At 46.0% G+C, this 20850-nt stretch overlaps 1 protein-coding gene across 1 annotated transcript; it reads right to left on the bottom strand.

The window, feature by feature from the left end:
• Positions 1–8778: 8778 nt before the first annotated feature.
• RBP5 (retinol binding protein 5) lies at positions 8779–19073 on the bottom strand. The gene is made up of 4 exons (XM_053287952.1): positions 18694–19073; positions 16837–17015; positions 11101–11202; positions 8779–8981 (listed from the first exon to the last, which is right to left on the bottom strand). Exons 1-4 carry the CDS (start codon positions 18764–18766, stop codon positions 8928–8930), a joined length of 408 nt encoding a protein of 135 aa, XP_053143927.1. The 5' UTR covers positions 18767–19073; the 3' UTR covers positions 8779–8927.
• Positions 19074–20850: the final 1777 nt, after the last annotated feature.

The raw sequence follows: 20850 nt of genomic DNA, 5'->3' as shown, positions 1-20850 counted from the left end.
TAGCCTGGCAGTTTGCTCAGAAGCCAGTCTAGGTGAAAGCAGTATGGCTGGCTCCCCTAGGAAATGAAGGAGAGCAGTTCCAGCTGTGGCAGGGGTGTGTGTGTGTGTGTGTGTGTGTGTGTGTGTGTGTGTGTGTGTGTGTGTGAGAGAGAGATGGGCTTTCCTGTACCCCAGCCCAGGGTGGTGGTGGTGGTTGCTCTTTTTTCTGAGAAAACAGCTAAGAGCATACCCTTATGATGGACCAAGGCTGTGGTCAAAGCTCATGAGCAAACTGCCTTCCTCCTCCTCCTCCTCCTCTGCCTCTTTTTGATCAGTTTGCCCTCTCTACAGCAAGTCTCATTCTTGTTGGAACGGATGGAATTGACGGGCACGGCTGCCTTCATTGTAACGCGGAGCTCTTTCTCAGCTTCTGCCTCTGATTGGTTGCTGGCGTTCCGTAATGGTCTTCAGCCTGTTCTGCCAAGTAGCTGGACATGCCACACCACGGCTATGGTCTTTCAAAACATCTGGATCCTAGTTGAAGTCTAATGGCCCCTGAAGGGGCTGTTGGAGGAACCGAACCTACCTCCCCCCTGCTCTTAGGCCTGGTTGACACAAACAGTAGATTAAAGGGTAAACCTCTTACTTAACAGTATTACTTCAGACCAGGCGTGGAGCCTGATTGCCAGCGGACCGTGTCCGTCCACAGCGGCAGCCCCGCTTACCCCACCCCCCGTGTCTGACATCAGACGTGGGGGGGGCGTGGTCTGGTTCCCAAACGGAGCCACGTGGCTCCATGTGGGAGTTGGAGTCTGGTGGGTGCTGCATTTGTAGCACCGGCCATTTAACTCCTGATGGCCCCTTCAGGAGCTAGGCCAGGGCTGGGGCTCCGTTTGTGGCACACCCAGGAGCGGCTCTTCCCTGCCCTTAAGGCCATTTAACTCCCGAAGGGGCTGCTGGAGCTGGCGTTGCGTTCGCGGCGCAGCCAGGAGCGGCCATTTAACTCCTGAACGGAGCTAAAACCAGTACCCCTGCATCTGATGTCGGGGCTGCGAATCAGGGCCCCTGATTGGCAACGGCCCGGGTTCTTTTAACCCGTTCGCCCAATGGTGGCTCCGCCCCTGCTTCAGACACTGGGCGGGGGACCACATGACTGCATGTTCCTCTAGACAAAAAAACCCCTCCCTGGCTTCAGCAAATTAGATATTGGGGAGACGGGTCCAAGTCCAGGTGACATACTCGTTTTCTGTGTGCCGTGATCTGCATGTGTGTTGGGGGGCAGGGTGTTGTTCAAACATGTGGCTGCCCTTCCCTACTGCCTGCAGCCCCGAACCACTAAAAGTCAAGGTCCCTTTTGTTACCCCTTCTGCTGTTTGTGGAGACCAGACAAACAACACCTGCCAAACCAGTGCTAAACCATTACACATTTGATACACTGTTTCAGTCCATTGGTGGCTTGCAGTTCCAGCCTTAGCTTTGTTGGCACTGGAGGCAAAAAAAAGATGTTACTTCAGAAATCCCAGCTACTCTCAAGATTCCTCTTATCGAGGAAGCACTGTTGTCAGCTGCGCTTATTCTGCCTGGCTACCAGGGGCCTCCCAGTTTGCAGTTGCGTCTCCAGGCTTGCAGATTGCACTTGGGGTATGCTCAGGAGCTTCACAGCAACGCGAGTGCTCAGTTTATGGTATATATAGGGACAGGTCACTTAGTTGGCAGTGGGCTAGTCGCCCCTAGATTTGGCTACAAACAAAGCAAATTGGGATGGGGATCAAGATGCACCCCCCTCTCCCTATGTGGGAGGCCCAGCTAAGTAGACTCGAGAGTTAACTATAGCGAGTTAACTGGCATCCTAGGCCACTCTAAACTTAAGAGTGAACCACCTCACCTCTGTCTATCCTCCTTTCACCGGAGATAAGCCAAGCAGGAAGAAAAGTAGATAAGGCAGTGAGACAGTGGTCTCCCCCACCAGAAAGAAAATGAGTCTGACGTAGACCTAGAGGTGTACCCATTGAAACTATTGAAAGGATTATTGGAAAGCCCATCCTGACACTGCATACTCTTTCATCACAAACAGCCTTACTTGCAAAAGGCACACTGCTGTTGTTACACCAGGAAAAGAGTGTTCAGAAACAATGCATTCTGTGCAGGTCCACCCGGACAATTCTAGACAGCAAATGTGCCCCCAAGGAATGTTTCAGGATATAAGTATTCCCAGTTCCATGACCCAGTGTGTTCCCTCGTGCCTTTTACTTGGGACTCCATTGCAACATGTGCTCCCTTGTACTTGCAACTTGAGACTCCAACCAGTAACTTTCGTGCGCCCTTGGGCCTCTCACTTGAGACTACATGGGATGCTCCAAGCAATCTCCATGCCCCCTCGTATGCTATACTTGGGGCTCCATTGAGCATTTCATATGCTCTCTTGCAACCTACAAAGAGCTTAGAGCTTGAAATCACTACCAGCTTGGGCGATAGGCTTCTCACCCGCCACCACACCAGGGAGTGTCCAGCTTTTCGCACCACTATCTGGATTGGTCCTTGTGCCAATCCATTCAGCTTTCTTTGCACCCATAGGAAGCTGGACCCATGGATAAACTCTCCTTTTGGGCACCTCTCCCTCTACTAATCCCCACACTCTCCTGCTTCCCCACCATGCTGAGGAGCGAGACTCTGCAGCCCAAAAGTCCCGTCATCCACATCAGATGAAGGTGAATGCTTGCCCTGCTCTTGGGCCCCCATCTATCTCTTAAATCCAAACTACTCCTATCTCTCTCTCAAGCCTTTCTCTTGCCCACCTGGAATCTTACACAATTAAGACTCTAAGCTAAAACGCTTCATTGAAGTTGATTTATTTAGAAACATACTTTATTACTCTTTAAAGTTAGAGACGTCTTACCATAGTTAATCTGCTTAGTAACATATTTTATGGCTTAACCACGCGATTCTCTTCCTGTATTCCCCCTCCCTCAAATAAATTATTTTTTATTATTTTATTATTTATTCGATTTCTATACCACCCTTCCAAAAATGGCTCAGGGTAGTTGGTTTACACAGAGAAATAAATAAATAAGATGGCTCCCTATCCCCAAAGGGCTCATAATATAAAAAGAAACATAAGATAGACACCAGCAACAGTCACTGGAGGTACTGTGCTGGGGGTGGATAGGGCCAGTTACTCTCTTTCTGGTAAATAAAGAGAATCACCACGTTAAAAGATGCCTCTTTATCAAGTTAGCTTCTTTTATTTTTGAAACTATGACCTGTCTCAATCCAGTCATTTCTTGAGTCCAAACGTTTGTACAAATTAAAACTAGTGGAGCTGACCCCCTTTAACAGCTAATTTCCCCACAGAGCCCAAACACTCGGGTGCTGACCAAACACCCCTGGGCCAGTTCCATTATCAGCACTTCCAGGATGGTATTGTGGATGTGCACATACTTCCCACCATTAGGAACATAAGAAGCTGCCATATACTGAGTCAGACCATAGGTCCATCTAGCTCAGCATTGTCTACGCAGACTGGCAGCGACTTCTCCAAGGCTGTAGGCAGGAGTCTCTCTAAGCCCTATCTTGGAGATGCCAGAACTTGGAACCTGCATGCAAGCCTGCAGATGTTCTTCCCAGAGCGGCTCCATCCCCTATGGGTAATATCTTACAGTGCTCACACATGTAGTCTCTCATTCAAATGCAAACCAGGGTGGACTCTGCTTAGCAAAGGGGGCAAGTCACGCTTGCTATCACAAGTTCTGTCACAATTCTATTTTGTTCAAGATGATGCTATCCTAATTTAAAATGGCTGCTTCATGGGCAGCTTCTTTTTAAAGAGTAGAATCTGCCGCAGGTCAAGCTAATTCTAATGATTTTTAATGATATGGTCAGATTTTATTCTGTTCACAAATCAAGATAATTTTAGTCATTCTCCTCCATCTAATTATTTACATATCTGGAAGGATGGTTAATGGATGTCATTATGTATCAGTTTTACTATTTATGTTTATGTATTGTCTTATTAAAATAAAAAATGGAAAGAAAGAAAAAAGAGTAAAATCTGCCATCCTTAATGGTGTCCTAATTCTGCTGCCTGACATGGCCATCCTACAACAGGCTGTCTGATGACTCAGTGGGTCACTGTTAGTCTATTTATTTATTTAAAATATTTGTATCTCACTGCTCCATTGCAGTATACTACTTGGGACAACTCATAAAAACAATAAAACTAATAAAACAATCTAAAATTAATAACATTCAGTTAAAAACAAAACCCAGTTAAAACCAAATTTACAATTTAAAAACCTACTAGAATCAAAGAATAAATAAAAACTAAAATATGATCTTCTTTAGAAACCCTTGGGAGGGGGGCTTGGTGATGCTCTTAGGGGAGGGCATTCCAAAGCCAAGGGGCCACAAAGGAACTGGCCCTATTTCTGGTTTCTGCCAATCAGATCTCAGTCAATGATGGGGCCACAAGCAGGACCTGAAATGTAGAATGTCGGTCCCTGGTAGGTTCATACGGGCAAACACAGTCTGACAGAAAGCCTAGGGCTTTTTAGTTCAAAATCAGCATTTTGAATCTAGCCTGGAAGCAAACTGGGAACCAGTGAAAATATGACAAAACACAGATCTCCATCTTCGCTCAAGAATGCCTTGTCATTCCACTCAACACTGCGTGCTCCGAAAAGGGGACATTACTCCCTTTTGTTACTGAATGAGGATGGTCTCTTACTTCTATCATTGAAGGGACAGGGCCATCAAGGTACAGACTTAAACCCTTTTCCACAATAGGTAACCTGCTCAAACCGAACCCATTTCCAGACATGTAAATTTAGGCCTGTTAAGAAGGAGGAACCTCCAGTTTGGAGTGGAAATCTCAAATCCTAGCTGGCCCGAAACCAGTGTGACATCAGAGATGTGCCTTGCCTTCTCACTGGATCCAAGCGCTGTCTATCCTGGGAAGAGGAGGAAAGTCTTCTCCCTCTAAAATGGCTATAAAAGCTGGGGCTGGCCAGCATTCACCAACTTCCATCTGCTAACGGGTGTTCCAGGGGAGATACTGTAGAGATTAATGCTCTCTCAGCCAAGTACCTGCCTGCTACTGGACTAAGGTAAAACTCAGTACTAGTTAGTTAATGCTTTTGTATTTTCTTTTGAATTCTTGTGTGCCTTTCTTTACTTCCAGTTTCCCCTATTTCCCCCAATTCCTTATCCTGTGTGCGACACTTATTTAATAAATTGCATATACTTAGAAGTGGCTTCAGTCTGGTTTAAAAGGTTCTGGAGGGTAACTTGCAAAACTCTCCCCCATGTGCCTTGTATTGTCATGCACTACTGCTGAGTTGTTTTCAGAACCATATATTGTTGTCTAGAGCTGGGTTGTGTGGACTCCAACTGTACAGTGCCTGTAGGTTCCAAGCCAGACAGTTCATTTGTGGAAGCCATGTCTAAGCCTGGTCAGTGGCTTCAGATCAGTCTTCAACTGGTGGCAGCCTACCTCGAAGGAGCAGTGTGCTCCTAAATTGGGATCAGAGCAATCCCTCTACTGAGGGTAGATCCCAGGAAAACATAGAGTAACCCCTGTCTCATTACAGAAGATACCACAGAAGGGTATAACAGTCATGAAGCAACTAGCACCCATGAGCATCCTTGCGACAGCATTCTGGACTACTGAAGCTTCCAAACTGTCTTCAAGGGCACCCCCATGTAGAGTGCACTGTAGTAATCCAATCCAAATGTCACCAAGATATGAGTGATTGGGGTCAGATCCGATTTTCCCAAGTAGAGTTGCAATTGGTAAAGCAGCCATAGTTGGTAAAAGGCTCTCCTGCACATCATCGCCACGTGGGTCTCCAAGGTCAGTGTAAGGTCCAGGGCTACAACCAAGCTATGAACATTGTCTCTCAGGTAGGGTGCGTGCGTGCGTGCGTGCATAACCCCCTCTAAGAGCAAATTTATTTTGCCACTCAATCAGTTTTACCAACACAGAGCACTTTGGTCAGGATTAAGTTTAGCTTGTTTGTCCCCATCCAGCCTAGAACAGCAGGCGAATGGGTCTGGCAGGCTTCCGACTGCCACTGACTCAGCTGCTCTCATCTCAGAGCCTGTAATATCATTGAGCACCTAGCCACCTTTAGGTAATGTACCTTGAGAAAATATTTGATTCTACATCCTGGACTTCATGGGCCCTTTGGCTAAAATAGAGTGCTGAAGAAGATTCATAGCAGAGAACTCAAATGACAACGTGCTGGTACAGATTGTTTGAATAGTCTCTTATCCTCCTTCAGCTGCTTAAAAGTCAGATAATATATAGCCTTATCTTGTGATGGAGCAGAGCTTTGTGCATTGTGCAACATGAGCATCCTTTTCTTTCAGATTAACAGAAGGTAGCACAGTTCATATTAGGAAGTAATCAGCCATACATTTGTTAGAAATCAGCTTTGGAGAGGTCGGACTGATTGAATACAGAATTGTATTTTTATTTTATTGTTAGTGTGGAAGCCACAATTCTCTGGCTTTGACATGTAATCAAAGCCAGAGAAGTGTGCCCTCCACACGAAAAATAAAAATACAGTTCTGCATCCAGTCTATTTAAATTATTTTCAAAGCTGATTTCTGTGATCTGCACACATTATACAAAGCTATTGTATATCACATTTTAATATTTTGTTTTACATACAATATTTTGCAATAGTTACAATTTTGCAATGCTTTTTCCTGTTTTTGCTAGCCCTCTTCCCCACTAGTGACTACTAGATATATTATTCGTCAGTACCTTAGGCTTCTAAAATTTCATTTGAAACTGCCACACACAGTTTCAAACACATTTTAAGATCATTGGGGCTAGAAACTTGCTTTTAAAGACTGAAAGAAGAGAAGCTCAAGAATTTGAATTACCCAATACCAAGTTCTGCCCTTGCAGAATTTCAGTAAATAGCCTTGAACACCACTCTGGGCTAACTTAAAAGTCAAAATGTGATCTGCAATCATATCAGGAGCCAAGAAGAGTGATTGAAGTAAGAACCGCAGTTCCAAAATATCAATAAAAACACCACCTTTTAATTAAGGATGTGCTGCATCAGTGATCTCCCTTCTACCCCTTTAGAGATCCTTAATTTTGCATTTCCTAATCATTTGTCCCTGTGCAGTGCTTAGAGATATTAGTGTTCATCAGGCTGTTCTGGGAAAGCGGGGGGGGGGGGGCAGGGGAGATTCAGCAAATCATATTTAGCAGCAATTTTAAAATCTCAGTTTTGCTGGATCGCAATGTTCTGGTTGTTGTTTTTAATAGGAAGGGGTGGGACTGGCGAAGGGGGAACTAAATCTGTCTGATGAACAAAGTACATACACAATTAGATTTAAAGTGTGGGAAATGGGGAGGACAGAGCTCTAGGTGAGATAGCTAGAAGGAACTGAAATGTTTGCCCAGAACAGCCATTATTTTCAGGGAGATCATAGTAAGGTTAGTACCATTTTCATGAAGTACTAAACTGAACTGCTAAAATCTAGAAAGAACAGACGTGCTGACACAGCATGGGCACAAATAAGTACAGAACCTGCTCTCATGAAACACTAGAGCAATCCGTATGAAGATGGGTCCATCCTGAGAAAGGCAGCTGTAGACAGGACCCCTTTCGCAACCTTGTATAGCAATCAAAAGCTACATAGCCCCAGTTTCACTCCGAGAGCAGGTACAGGAGTTGACTGTGTGGCTTTCCTCAAACCATGTACAAGATTTCTGCTCACTTGGCATCAGTCTCCAACACCCCTGCTTTGTGAACTGAAATGACTGAATTCTCAGTTCATTGCCTTTTCCGACCTTCTTACGCAGGGAACTTCCTTTGTCAGAAGTTGCTCCTCCTCCCTCCTCCTGCCTGGGATGCCAGAGCTCTTATTCTGAAAGGATTTCCTTGCCACTTGAAACTACATTCCCTTACCCTCTCCCACTGCCTGCCCCATGCCTTTGTCATTCCAAATACTTACCCCTCCCAACTTATCCCTTTCTTCTCTCCCTCCCTGGTTAAGATATCCCCATCAAAACAATACTTTCGGCTGCCAAATACTTTGATTTGGTTTCTGAACAAAGAAAACTAGACTTTCCTGCCCAAGTTTACAGGAGAGCCATCCGAGGGCAGACGAAGACCTCCTATCCCAGGGCTCTGCTAAGATTTCTGACGATCACCGATCAATCGATCGGTGACGATCAATCTCTGCTAAGATTTCTGACGATTTCTGACGATCATACCAAGATTTCTGACGATCATAGTTTATGAATCCCTGGGCTCTCTTGCCTTGGGTTTGCTGAGGAGATAAACCTGTGTCCAGGCTGCACAAGAAGACTCACACCATTGAATGTTTCTCCATCCAAACCAATTCCTTGGCCCTGCACACAGAAGACAAGATGCGACAAGGTCTAGCTTAGCCTTCTCCTTCATATGAGGGGATTTTAAAATTATTATTAGTTTATTGAGCAGCATTAGCTAGTCACATTTTTTCTGCCTCAGAAGAAGGCCACAGTTTAGGGTATTAGCATGAGATGCGGAAGTAACGTATTGAGTGACAGAAGATGGTGAGTAGTACGTTGTCCACATTAAAAAAAAAAAAAAACACACACCACATATTCTGCTCTTCCTCCAAGGAGCCCAGAGTGGTGTCCATAGTTAAGTTTCTCCTCACAACAACCCTGTGAAGTAGATTAGGCTGAGAGAGAGGTGACTGGCCCAGGGTCACCCAGCAAGTGTCTTGTTACTTAGTAATATAAAAACCAGTATAGATAACCATTAAAAATCACACATATTCACCCAGAAGCATTGGTCACCTGTATTATTTTAATCCAAAAGAAAAGAATTAGGACAAGGTAAGAAGCTGATTGCTTAGCTGATTCTGTTTCTGTTTCTGGACTAATGCCTCTTGTATCCAGATGTCAGCACTCCATACCAGGCAGGTGCTGATGGTGATCACTTCACTTTCTGGAAGACCTGGACACAGACTTCATCCTCTGCAGTCATGCGCTAAGAGGAGAGAAAGGGAGGCTGGAGAAAAGGAAAGAACTCCACCGGACCTGGGACTTTGGGAGCATTTTCCACATAAGAAAACTAGAAGTTGGCTCACAACAGTAATGGAAAATAATGTAATGGAAAATCTAGACAGGCTAACATGTACATTCAGGTGCTTTTGAATCCTGCATGATATTAGCAAAACTCAGTCACATGGCAGAAATAGTACAAGAAAGGCATCGTGAGTGGCCATTTCAGATTTTGGGAAGTAAAGAATGTGTGGTAGGGGAGAAGATTCGCAGCTGTGTCCAAAGGCCCGCTCCTGGATAGTACAACAATTAAAATATGCTCTCTTTTTTTGTAGTTTTAAGCAAGTGTGCTGTGGTTCCTTTTAGGTTCTGAAAGAATAATCACCTGTGCCAGAGGCATAGCTAGGGGAGAAAGGGCCTGTGTTCACCCTTCTCCCTGGCGGCCCCTCAGAGTGAAGGAAATAATAAAGAAAATAGGGAGGGATGGAGCTGGGGGGGGTCTGAACCCATCTGCTCAATTATAGCTACACCACTCCTGACCTATGCCGTGAAATGGGGCATCCGTCCCATACGTTATTGTGTTGTTGTTTTAAAAAGGAATCTAGTGCCAGATTCCTCTCCTGGCTTCAAAAAACGCTTCGTAGCCGCCTTGTTGTCTAAGGCCGAAAAGCCAAAGACCAAGTGCTTACTACTCTATGCGCCACAGTTTGTGCTGACAAACCTCATTAAAACCAACAGGAGCTGTGCAAGAATACAGCTCCTATGCATTTAAGTGGTACTTGTGTGCAGGAGAACTTCCCAGTAGGCTGCAACTCCCAGGTTAGATCTGTCTACTACTACCTCCATTAAGAATTTCTTTTTCTTAAGAAATATTGCTTCCTCTTTTTAGAACATATGGTTCAAAAATTATAGACCTTCAAACCATATACTCTAAAGACAATATATGACGGTAATGGAATATACATATTGTTTAGAAGGGACTTAATTCTGATGCATTTTAGTACTCAGCAAGTTTCCACCTGCCTCTTACTCCTGGAAGATGGCCAGCTTGTATTAAGTTAATGAACTTCTGTAATTTGTTGTTGACAAGGAAAACCAGGGAGTAAACACATTGGGCAATTAGGGAGTTTGAGTACAGGCATTTTCACAGCAAGACAGTTCTCTCTCTCTGTGTGCATGTGTGCGTGTGTGTGTAATCTGATTAATAAAATCTTCCATCTGTAGAGTGGCATGTTTATATATTCCAAAGTTTGTTACAATGATACAAACTGTGGAACACTGTATCTTTCATATTGTAAGAGAAGAGTGACCTATTTTGTAGCTCAACTCTGAAGTACAGTGCAACATTTTTTATTTATTTCCAGAGTCCAAAATCTGCCACCACTGACTGGAAAGGCGCTCTGCATGAGTGCAAGCTGGGGATCTGTGGACAGCTCTCTCTCCTTCAGCCTACCCCGATTTCCACTTTTCTTTCTACAGGTACCTGTGAAGGAAATTGTGTCAAGATTCCAATGTACTGACTCAGCCCATCTACTCCATACATGCAGACGGTGCTGATCCCCTCATACTTGACACAGCAGAGCAGGGAGGGCAAAATGCCATGGATAATAGGTTGCTCAGTCCAGAACTCAGGAGGATGCAAGAGACAAAAACACATGCAAATTTTACTAGTTTCCCCAGAAACTGCTTACCAACATTACTGGTGACTAAAAAAACCCCAAAGTCATGCACGGACATGCACTGCGTCTGCCAGCACTAAAGCCAAGACTGTAAAGAGTACCATTCACAGGGATGTTGTGGTTTGATTAATCCGTTCCTTCCCTTCCCCAAGCCCCAGGAGTTGTGGTCATATTTCAAGGACAGGACAGGACAATGGGTGGCTCCCACAGAGCTCAGCCAAGTCAACTTTTGAACTCTTGGGAAGGATGTTTGCGTCAAGTGGCCGTTGGCCCCAGAGAAAGTATGCATAACTTATGGGCCCAGCCTCAAGGCTGGGGGTGGGGGAAACTGGAAAGGAGGCAGCTGCCCTGATCTATGCTGCTGAGAATTCCCACATGAATCTCCTAGAGATTTCCTGAGAAGCTTCTTAGAGGTCCCCTCCTCACCAGATGCAGCCGGTCCCCTTCTAGCCAGTGTCTCCAGCCCCGATTCCGTTTCTCTCCTTCTTGTTTACACACCAGCTGATCTCCATCAAAGTAGACAGTTGTCTGAAAGGAGAAAAGAGGAAGAGGAGAGGAAACAGACAACAGCATTAGTTGAAAGGTAGAGAGCTTCCATCAGAGACCAGTGTAGACATGACAAGACCAGCTCTCCTCTCTTGTTGTTGGTGTTTACCTTATATTTCTTATTTAGATTGTGAGCCTTTTGGGGACAGGGAACCATCTTATTTATTAATTATTTATTTTTCTATGTGAACCGCTTTGGAAACTTTGTTGAAAAGCAGTATATGAAGAGTATTAGTATATAAATAGTACTAGTATATGCAATAATCCTCTTGACCTACCTTACAGGTGTATTTTAAGGAATGCAACAAGATAATTTGTTGCACTTTGACCACTCAAGAGCATTATATAAGTGCCAAATAACCGCACACCACTATCTGGGGATTTTGTTTTCTGGTTGCTGGAAAGGCCATTTTCAAGCCTGGCTAAACACAGAACAGTCTTGCCCCAGGGGTCTCGAAACTGTGTAGGACCTACCAGGGACAATATGTTATTCCACTTCTACAAGTCTTGGAAACCAAATTATACCCACAGCTTCTATATAGCTCTGAAGTCTGAGTCTTATGGCCCAAGTTGGAATCATTTCAGAACAAAGTTTCCCCAATGGTGCCTCTGGCTTTATTATTAACTGAAAGGGGAAAGAAGAATCCAGTGGCGAGAATCTCTCTCTCTCTCCCTCCCTCCCTCCCTCCCTCCACATTGGTTAGAACTCCTAACCAATATAGTAGAACGTAAGTTTCCAGGGATTCGTCTTCATGAGCAGTTGCACATTTTGAATGCCCAGGATGGCCTACTTGGTCTCAAAGAGTAGTGCAACTGGTCCAGTTCTATGGCTTTCCTCTTGGTTATTTTCGAGGCTCTTGATGCTCAAATGGAATTCAAGAGGCGATTAAAAAGATTAGGCTGGACCAAGATCTCAGTTGTTACAATCTCTTCTGCTTCAAGTTTCACTATAAGCTGAAAAACCGACTGATGTAAAGAACTTACAATCCACTTTACATCAGTTAAAGTGGATTGCATGTTCTTTAACTGGGAGTACAATACCAAACTTGCTATAAACTTTCACACAGGGAGGCGCTTCACACAAAGTGTGAAGCGCCAAAACAGGGTCTGTGAGGAGAGCAGGTTTGACCCAATTACCAGCTCAGCCATGGAGCTGGTGTGGAGCAGCAGGGTTTGGGGGGCTCCCGACCCCTAGAAGTCCCATAATGCACTGCATGAGTGCACGGTGCATTATGGGGAGCCTCCTGACTCTGGTCGGGAGGCTGCATGTGTGTCGGTGCCGTGCGAAGCACTGACACATGATCAATTAGCCCAGTTTTTGGCACGCTCGTACCCCAAACCCTGGCTAAGCGGCAGGCTACTTAAGAGGGCTCACCACCACCGATGGTTCACACGCACAGTGAAACCAGGCCTAGGGAGCCTGGTTTTCGCTGTGCATGAGAATAGCCTCATGATGTGTCTGGTAAGGATGTGCATGAACTAGTTCGGAGGCCCTTTTACAGGCCTCTGAACCAGTTCGAACCCTCGCTGGCTCAAAGGTTCAACGGCAAGGGTGGGGATGGCTTTAAGGGCGAGGGTGGGTGCACTCCCCCCCCCGCCGCATTTCTGCCGCTGGCACGCAAGTCCTTAAGAGCCCGTTGGAGTGGCAGCGTACCTCCCTGCTGCCCCGTGCCTCCGCTTACTGGATGTAGCTGGAAGCAGGAAATGCGACTGTGCATGTCACTCGTGTGTGCATGCACGAACTCGATATGAACGTGCTTGAGCGTGATGTGCACACACTTATGAGCGACATGTGCAGTTGTACTTCCTACTTCTGGCTACATCCGGTCAACGCCAGCATGAGGCGCCAAGGAGGTATGATGCCACTCCGATGGGCTCTTAAGGACTCACGCGCCAGCAGGGGGGACATGGTGGGGGGAAATTACACCCACCCCCACCCTTAAAGCCATCCCCCCGCCAACCGTCAAACATGCCCCTGCCGGTTCCGTGCACATTCCTAGTATCTGGTCTAATATATGCAGTAGGAGAAATAAGACATAATCCAGAGTCCCAAGGTGTTTCCATAAGTCAGCAAGGAAAACTGTCCACCTGAACAGACTCCACTCCTGAAGCCAGGGAGTCTGACAGCAGGGAGTCCCACAAGCGAGCTACTACTGAGAGATCTGGATGTGACTACGGGAAGCTTTCATCAAAACCTGAGCAATAGGAGTGTTCTCTGCTGGATACATGTGCAACATCACAACTTCTCATACACACTGAGACACTGGGAAGCATTCCAGCTTATCAGCAATGCCCAAGCATCATTGAAACCAAAGACACAAGTTAGTCACGACTTAAGGTTAATGGCACTTAGTTATGATTAACTTAAAATCTGGATGTTGTCCAGTACGTTTATGGCAATGAAGTCTTGGAAGATACCCCAAATTATTTTGCTGCTCTAGTACTGAAAGATGTGCAGTGCACATTGCTTTAGAAGCACATCAACTGACAAACGCAGAAATTAACATTTTTATTTGCAAACAAGGTCACCTGAGCCCTGGCTATATTTGCTGTGGTTGCTGCAAAAGATCAGGCAGAAATTTCTGGATGATCTCATCAGCTTGATACATATTTTATTATGCTTATGCCCAGCTTTGGATTGTTGCTTTATGTTATCTTTTACTTCAATTTTTATTGTTCTAGACAGGTTGCTGGAAAAAATCCTGACCTCTGAGAGTGAGAACTCCTCTCTTGGTTTTCATCATGCGCTTGAAAATATGTCCCACATCACCTCTCTCTCTCTCTCTCTCTCTCTCTCTCTCTCTCAGCCCCAGCTCCCATTCATTTCTTTGGATTTCTGAAGGAGAACATTCTGGTGGAATGTGCCTTATGGATAACATCTGCATCTCCTGGTCTGCCATCTTATGAGAGCATAAGATGGCAGACCAGGAGGCAATATGGCCTACCTTACAGAACAGTTATTGAGATAATGTGAGAGTACTTTGAATACTTGCATCATGATCCATAATGTCAACGATGACAATTACTTCCTCCACCCGACAGCTCCGTTTCAGAGACACTTACTTAAGGCTGGACACTCCCCTGTTAGCCAGCAATGGAGTACGTATCCAGCCAGCATTTAGGAAATGAAGAGCAGCTTGACTAGTAAGCCAGAGGCTACCGGTTTGAATCCCCACTGGTATGTTTCCCAGACTATGGGAAACACCTATACTGGGCAGCAGCGATATAGGAAGGTGCTGGAAAGGCATCATCTCATACTGCGTGGGAGATGGCAATGGTAAACCCCTCCTGTATTCTACCAAAGACAACTACAGGGCTCTGTGGTCGCCAGGAGTCGACACCAACTCGACGGCACACTTTACCTTACTAACAAAGCAACCCCACCCCAATCCTTTTTGTGCAGACAGGATATTGCATGAAGGGGCAGGACTGGAATTAGATTGAGCACTGGATGAAGAAAGACCTATCTAGAGAGATCTTTTGGTTCTGAACTCTCTTTTTCAGAATCCTGTAATCAAAAGGAGGTAGTACCAGGTTACTGGCATATCGACAGTAGACGTAGCTCATGACTCACCAAGCTGCAGACCACAGACACGTCAGGCAGCTCACCAAGACCAAACTAGATGCAACATGAGTCATATAATTCACTGACCCTTTAACTTAAGCAGCCATGGCGGGGATATTTTTTGGATGGTGGTATGTTGGGAGGGCAAAGTTAACCTTTTCATTGGGACCACAGTGAGAACAATTGGGCAAAGTGGCTATTCTCTCAGGAGGGAGGCTACAATCAGCACCAATGGCAGCTTCCCCCCCCCCACAGCAAATAATAGCTGTGGTGATGATTTTTATGTGTGAAGACCATAGTGCAAGCGGAAGGCTTAAGGAATCTGACAAGATGACCTTGCAGCTGCGATCCACAGGTTGGTTGGTTGTTTTTTTAAATGAACATGCAAGGGCCTGTGACGTGATCAAGGTTATGTCCAGTTTGGTTCAAGTCTCTTGTTTTTGCCTGCCTGAGACTGCAAGAAGGAGCAGAGAGTTGCCGAGCATTTGGCAGCACACAAACCATGGGCTGCATTTGACTTGGCAGCCCCAAACTTCTGCAAGCCTCCCTTCCTTGTGTTATGAATCAGCCCCGTTTTGCATGAATAAGTCATTCAAGTTGTCTCAACAAGTCATCGACAGTTTTCACAATGGAGGAAAGAAAAAAGTGGGGTCCCCCAAGGATTTGTACTGGGAGCAGTGCTCTTTCACTTGTTCATCAATGATCTAGTCTAGAAGTTGGGGGTAAGCATCAAAGTGGCCAGATTTGCAGATGACAATAAACTAAGTAGGGTAGTGAAATCCACGACAGATGAGGAGCTCCAAAAGGATCTGTCCCATTAGGGGAGTGGGCAACAAAATGGCAAACACAATCTAAGCAAGTGTAAAGTGATGCATACTGGGGCAAAACCCCACAACTTTACATATACATGGATGGGGTCTGAGCTGTCAGTGACAGATCAGGAGAGAGATCTCAGGGTCATGGTGGACAGCGCGTTGAAAGTGTCAGTGCACAGCAGCTGTGAAAAAGGCCAATTCCATGCTAGGGATCATTAGGAAGGAGACTGAAAATAAAGAATGCTAATATTATAATGCCCTTATACAAATCTATGGTGCAGCCACATTTGGAGTACTGCATGCAGTTCTGGTCACCATATCTTAAGAAGGACATTGTAGAACTGGAAAAGGTGCAGAAGAGGGCAACCAAGATGATCAGGGGCCTGGAGCACCTTCCTTATGAGGCAAGGCTACAGCATCTGGGACTTTTTCATTTGGAAAAGAGGCGACCATGGGGGAGACATGATAGAGTGTATAAAATTATGCATGGAGTAGAAAGAGTGGACAAAGAGAAATTCTCCCCCCCCCCTTACAACACTGAAACCATGCAAATCATGGCCAGGAAACGTAGGACAACAAAAGGAAGTACTTTTTCAGACTGTGCATAATTGATCTATGAAATTCTCTGCCACAGGATGTGGTGATGGCCACTAAATTGGATGGCTTTAGAAGGGGCTTTGACAAATTCATGGAGGTCTATTAATGGCTACTAGTCTGGTGGCTATTGGCCACCTCCAGCCTCAGAGGCAAGATGCCTCTAAATACCAGTTGCAGGGGAGCAAGAGAGAGGGCACGCCCACATCTCTTGCCTGTGGTCTTCTTAGAGGCATTTGGTGGGCCGCTGTGTAAAATAGGATGCTGGACTAGATGCCCTTGGGCCTAATCCAGCAGGCCTGTTCTTATGTTCTCATTGTCTGAGCAGCACAAGACAGGCCTTCGTGAGTAGAGATTTGCACACCCCTTGTTGAGATTACCACTATATCTTCTGAGAGTACTCTTCTTCCACTCACATGCAAGGAGACTACTCACAAGACTGGTTGTTTGCACACATCGTAATGCACAGACAGACTGCTTTTTGCTTATCAGGTGGACAGAAAGCCAGCCTCGAGCACAGCTCAGGGACAAGAATTTGTGCATCTGAGACAATGTGGACAGCTTAGTCCGTGTTCGGAAAACTCTCTGTGGACAGCCACTAAGCAGCTCTGTTCCTTCACAGGCACAGCTTCCCTTTCTTACCTGGCACTTGCGTCCATCGACTGGCCCCAAGTCCTCTTCAAACTCAACCCCCAGATCAAAGTCCATGATGTAGTTTCGAAGTGAAGTTAATGTGCGGATGGTCATGTGGTCTCCATTGTGGATGATCTCTTTGTCTGGCTTCAGAAGGCAGACCAGTTTCCTCAGAGCGACATTAATGTCTGAGTAAGAATTTATGAGAACATCAAAAGGACAAGGAAGGATAGGGGGCTGGGCAGGAAGCAATCAGTAACCGCTAGTATCCATCAAGCAATGCCTTCTTGTTCCTTCCTCACTTACATATGGCTCAATTTTTACCCACCTTGAGAAACCCCTGGAGGCTTTTCAGGCAGCGGGCTGATTTTCAAACAGCAGACAGCAGGTTTACTGTGAGGCTTTACTGCAAGTTTGGGGCATAACAGATACTCCGAAGCAAAAAGCAGATTTTCTTTTTAACCCTGGACATATCCAATATGGAGGGGAAAATCCCAAATTGGAGTGCACTCTGAAATGTTTACTTCAGGGTAAATCTGGCCAATATGTGAATGCACACCCACCTTCCCAAAGTAAAGTCACGGTGAAGTCACCGTCTGAAAAAGCTCCTGCAGAAGGTTGCTGGTTTGAATCCCCACTGGTATGTTTCCCAACTATGGGAAATTCCTATATCGGGCAGCAGCGATATAAGAAGATGCTGGAAAGGCATCATCTCATACTGCGTGGGAAGAGGCAATGGTAACCCCCTCCTGTATTCTACCAAAGAAAACCACAGGGCTCTGTGGGCGCCAGGAGCTGACTTGACGGCACACTTTATCTTTAAGGAAAGGGACAGACACAAGAGATTCAACAATCTCTGGTACTTGTTTTTAAGCTTACACCCTTTCTTTTGGTTCCCTACTCATAAAAACAATTTTAAAAACCCTAATGTGTTCTTTACACCCAGTCATTGTAAAAAACATGTATTTATCCATTTGACCCAGGAGACTGCACCTTGCCTAAGAGGCTGAGTGACACATCAGGAAATCCCAAGCTTCTATCTCATGAAATCATGACTTCTGCCATGAAATCATTAGGAGGCAGCGGCGTAACTACTATTAGGCAAGGGGAGGCGGCTGCCTGGGAGCCCCCACGCCTCGAGGGGCCCCCCAAAGGCAAGTCACATGACTATATATTGTGAAGTGTGTGTGTGTGTGTGTGTATCAGCGAGGGGCCTATTTTAAAATTTGTCTCTGGGCCCACTCCAGCCTTGTTACGCCCCTGTTAGGCCTTAGGGTTGCCCCTCCCTTTCATCCTCAGCTGCAACAGAGGCATACTCATGTTGACCCACCTTACATGGTTGCTGGACGCAGGGGCACAGGTATGATTGAATGGGGGTGGGGGTGTCCTGAGTCCCTGCGGGAGAGGGTGCCCACTAGCTGAGCGTCAGCTTGCTCTTCTCTCTCCCCTCCCCACCTCTCCAAAGAAGGCGGCAGGGTGGAGGAAAGGGGGCCCCATCTCCACTTTTTCTCCTAGGGCTCACTCCTGCCTTGCAACACCCCTGGTTGGATTAGAAGATAATGTATATGTGCAGTATTTCTTCCGCGGTAGTAGATGGGTACCAGAGCATAAGTTTCCCTGGAAGCAACACCCTCTGATCTGGATCTCTGTCCAGCCTAACCCCCATTACAGGCTGTATGTATGGGCTCCGCTGCAGTAACCCATCTGGGTTTTAGAAGGCACTCTGCACATGCTCCAAAGATCAGGTTGGGGACTGAGCCCTAACGGCCAGCGAGATTGGGGGGTGGAGTGGGGTGGGGTGGGGTGAAAGGCAACAGAGGAGTAGGCCTACCGGGTGGAAGTGAAGGAAGAGCCTTGCTTACTTACCTAAGGCACGGAGATAATTGTCCATGTTGTCCTGGGAGACGAATCGGTAGTAGCCAGTGAGGTTGGGAGGCATCGCGAAACCGAGAAGGAGAGAATGGGAGAAGAAGAACGGGACGCAGAAAGAACCCCGGCGGGAGGGAAGGAAGAAGAGACTGGACTGACTGGGGTGAGTTCGGGAAGAGCAGGGCGGAAGAAGGAAAAAGGCTTTTAGCCGCGCTTGCAACTCCGGCGGGTTGCTTGGCCGCCTGAGCCCCTGAATCCGTCTGCCGGCTCGCTTTTCTCCCTCGCCCCTCCGCCGCCGCCGGGGTTTCTATAGTGCCGCCGCGATGCAGAGTCCCACTGCCGTAAGAGTCGCTTGGCTCCAGCCCCTGGAGGGGAGGAGGAGGAGGGAGGACCTCCGTGGGCTGCCCCCTGGCGGGGGGCAGGGAGGCCTCTCCCCCGTCCCCACCCCCATCGCTCGCCCTCCCTCCCTACCGTCTTTAGACTGAGATATTTAAAACCCAAAATGGGAAACCAGAAAACTTTAAAGGCTTAAAACCTGACTTTGCGCTGCGCTAACTACTCCTCCGGATATTTATATGCCGCTTTTCAACGAATTCTCCAGCGGTTTACATAGAAAAATAAATGCTAAATAATTAAAATGGTTCTCTGTCCCCAAATGGCTCACAAACACAGTCGAATAACAAGCAACACCAAGTATGAATGAATAACTTTATTACAGTCTCTTTGGCCAGCCAAAATACAACTCACAAGCAAATAACCATTAACAACAAAATTAACTTGATTAACAAACGTAACGCAATATATGTGTATGTACACACACGTTAAGAACGGATGTTTTAAATACTACTTTAAATAGTATCTTCACTTTAAGAACTGATGTTCTAAATACTAATTAAATGCTAATTGCCTTAATATTTGAGCAACACCAAGTAGGTAGCAGCAACAACCAACCACTGGAGGATTCTGTGCTGGGACTGGATAGGGCCAGTTGCTCTCCTCCTGCTAAATATAAGAGAATCACCACTTTGAAAGGTGCTCTTAGATCAGTTAGCAAGGGTTATAGCTAACCATTTTGGACAATAACTTCACACTGACGTCGCACATTTATAGCGTTCAAAGCATGCAACATGCTGTTGAATAAAATCTTCCTTATAGCGACCCTGTGTAGTAGATCAAGACCACCACCACCACCACCACCATCATCTTCCCCACATTGCAGATGTGAAACTCAGAGAAGAGTAGTTTGCCTAAGTAGTGAGTCCATTGCAGAGCTGAGAGTGGTATCAGGTTCCCAAGCCTGCACCCGGTCCAGTGCACAGCATTTACTCAGAAGTAAGCCCCACACAGTTCAAAAGGATGTGCTTCCAGGTAAGTGAGCATAGGATTACCCTCCACACTGCTAGTCTGACCCCTCTGCTCCAAAACTGCCCACTGTAAATTTGCTGGGTCCTCAATTTCAAAACGGTAAACTGAGGGGCTCAGTTCTCCTTGGAAGCTATCTGGAGGCCCCTCCCCCAAATACTAAATGTGTGGTGGGAGGAGCTGCCCATGTTGAGGGGAAGATGCTCTGCACATGCTCAGAAGGAATATTCTCTACTGGTGGGGTGGGGTTTTTTTTTTTTTTTTTTGCAAGGTCTGGGACTGACTCCTGGCATTGAAAACGGGTTCCTCCAGAGCTGAGAGTGAGCTTTGCATGCCTCAAAGTACATATTTTGGGTCTTCAAAGCACTTCACAAGGATTTAAATATTCCTTAACATGTGTAGTGGCACTGCAGAAGATGTGGCAAGGAGGTTTAGTGGTGTGGTCCCCTTTCCCCCTTTGAACATGTAGGATCTTATAGATTTCTTATTATACTCATACATATAAAGGGTTTCAGTTTAAACTTTTGTAACCTTGTAGTCCTGTTTTTCACTGAAGACCGTGTAACCACCCGCATCCCTGTACTCATATTTTGAATTTTATCTCTTTGTGCCAATTAGTCTAGCAAGGCAAAGAGAAGTTTTACTTAAAAACATCCTCTCTAATCACCCACCTGAGATAAGGAAGATGGGAAGATGTGCAGCCAAGGAGGATATCGTGATTCGAATGTCCTGGGCAGTTGGTCCAGTGTTTGGGTCTCACCCAACCTACTGATAAGATGAACCCAGGTGTTC

The sequence above is a fragment of the Hemicordylus capensis genome, chromosome 2 (assembly GCF_027244095.1).
Source record: "Hemicordylus capensis ecotype Gifberg chromosome 2, rHemCap1.1.pri, whole genome shotgun sequence".
Taxonomy (NCBI): domain Eukaryota; kingdom Metazoa; phylum Chordata; class Lepidosauria; order Squamata; family Cordylidae; genus Hemicordylus; species Hemicordylus capensis.
Note: the sequence above shows the minus strand (reverse complement) of the source record. Positions and strands in the feature narration are given on the sequence as shown.

Bases quoted from the DNA above. Each gene is read 5' to 3' on its own strand.
- RBP5 (XM_053287952.1), bottom strand. From the start codon at position 18,766: ATGCCTCCCAACCTCACTGGCTACTACCGATTCGTCTCCCAGGACAAC. The intron at 11,203-16,836 runs GTAAGAAAGGGA...TTCTCCTTTCAG, and splicing joins TCGATGGACGCAAGTGCCAG to ACAACTGTCTACTTTGATGG. The intron at 8,982-11,100 runs GTGAGGAGGGGA...CTCTCCTCTTAG, and splicing joins AAGGGGACCGGCTGCATCTG to CGCATGACTGCAGAGGATGA.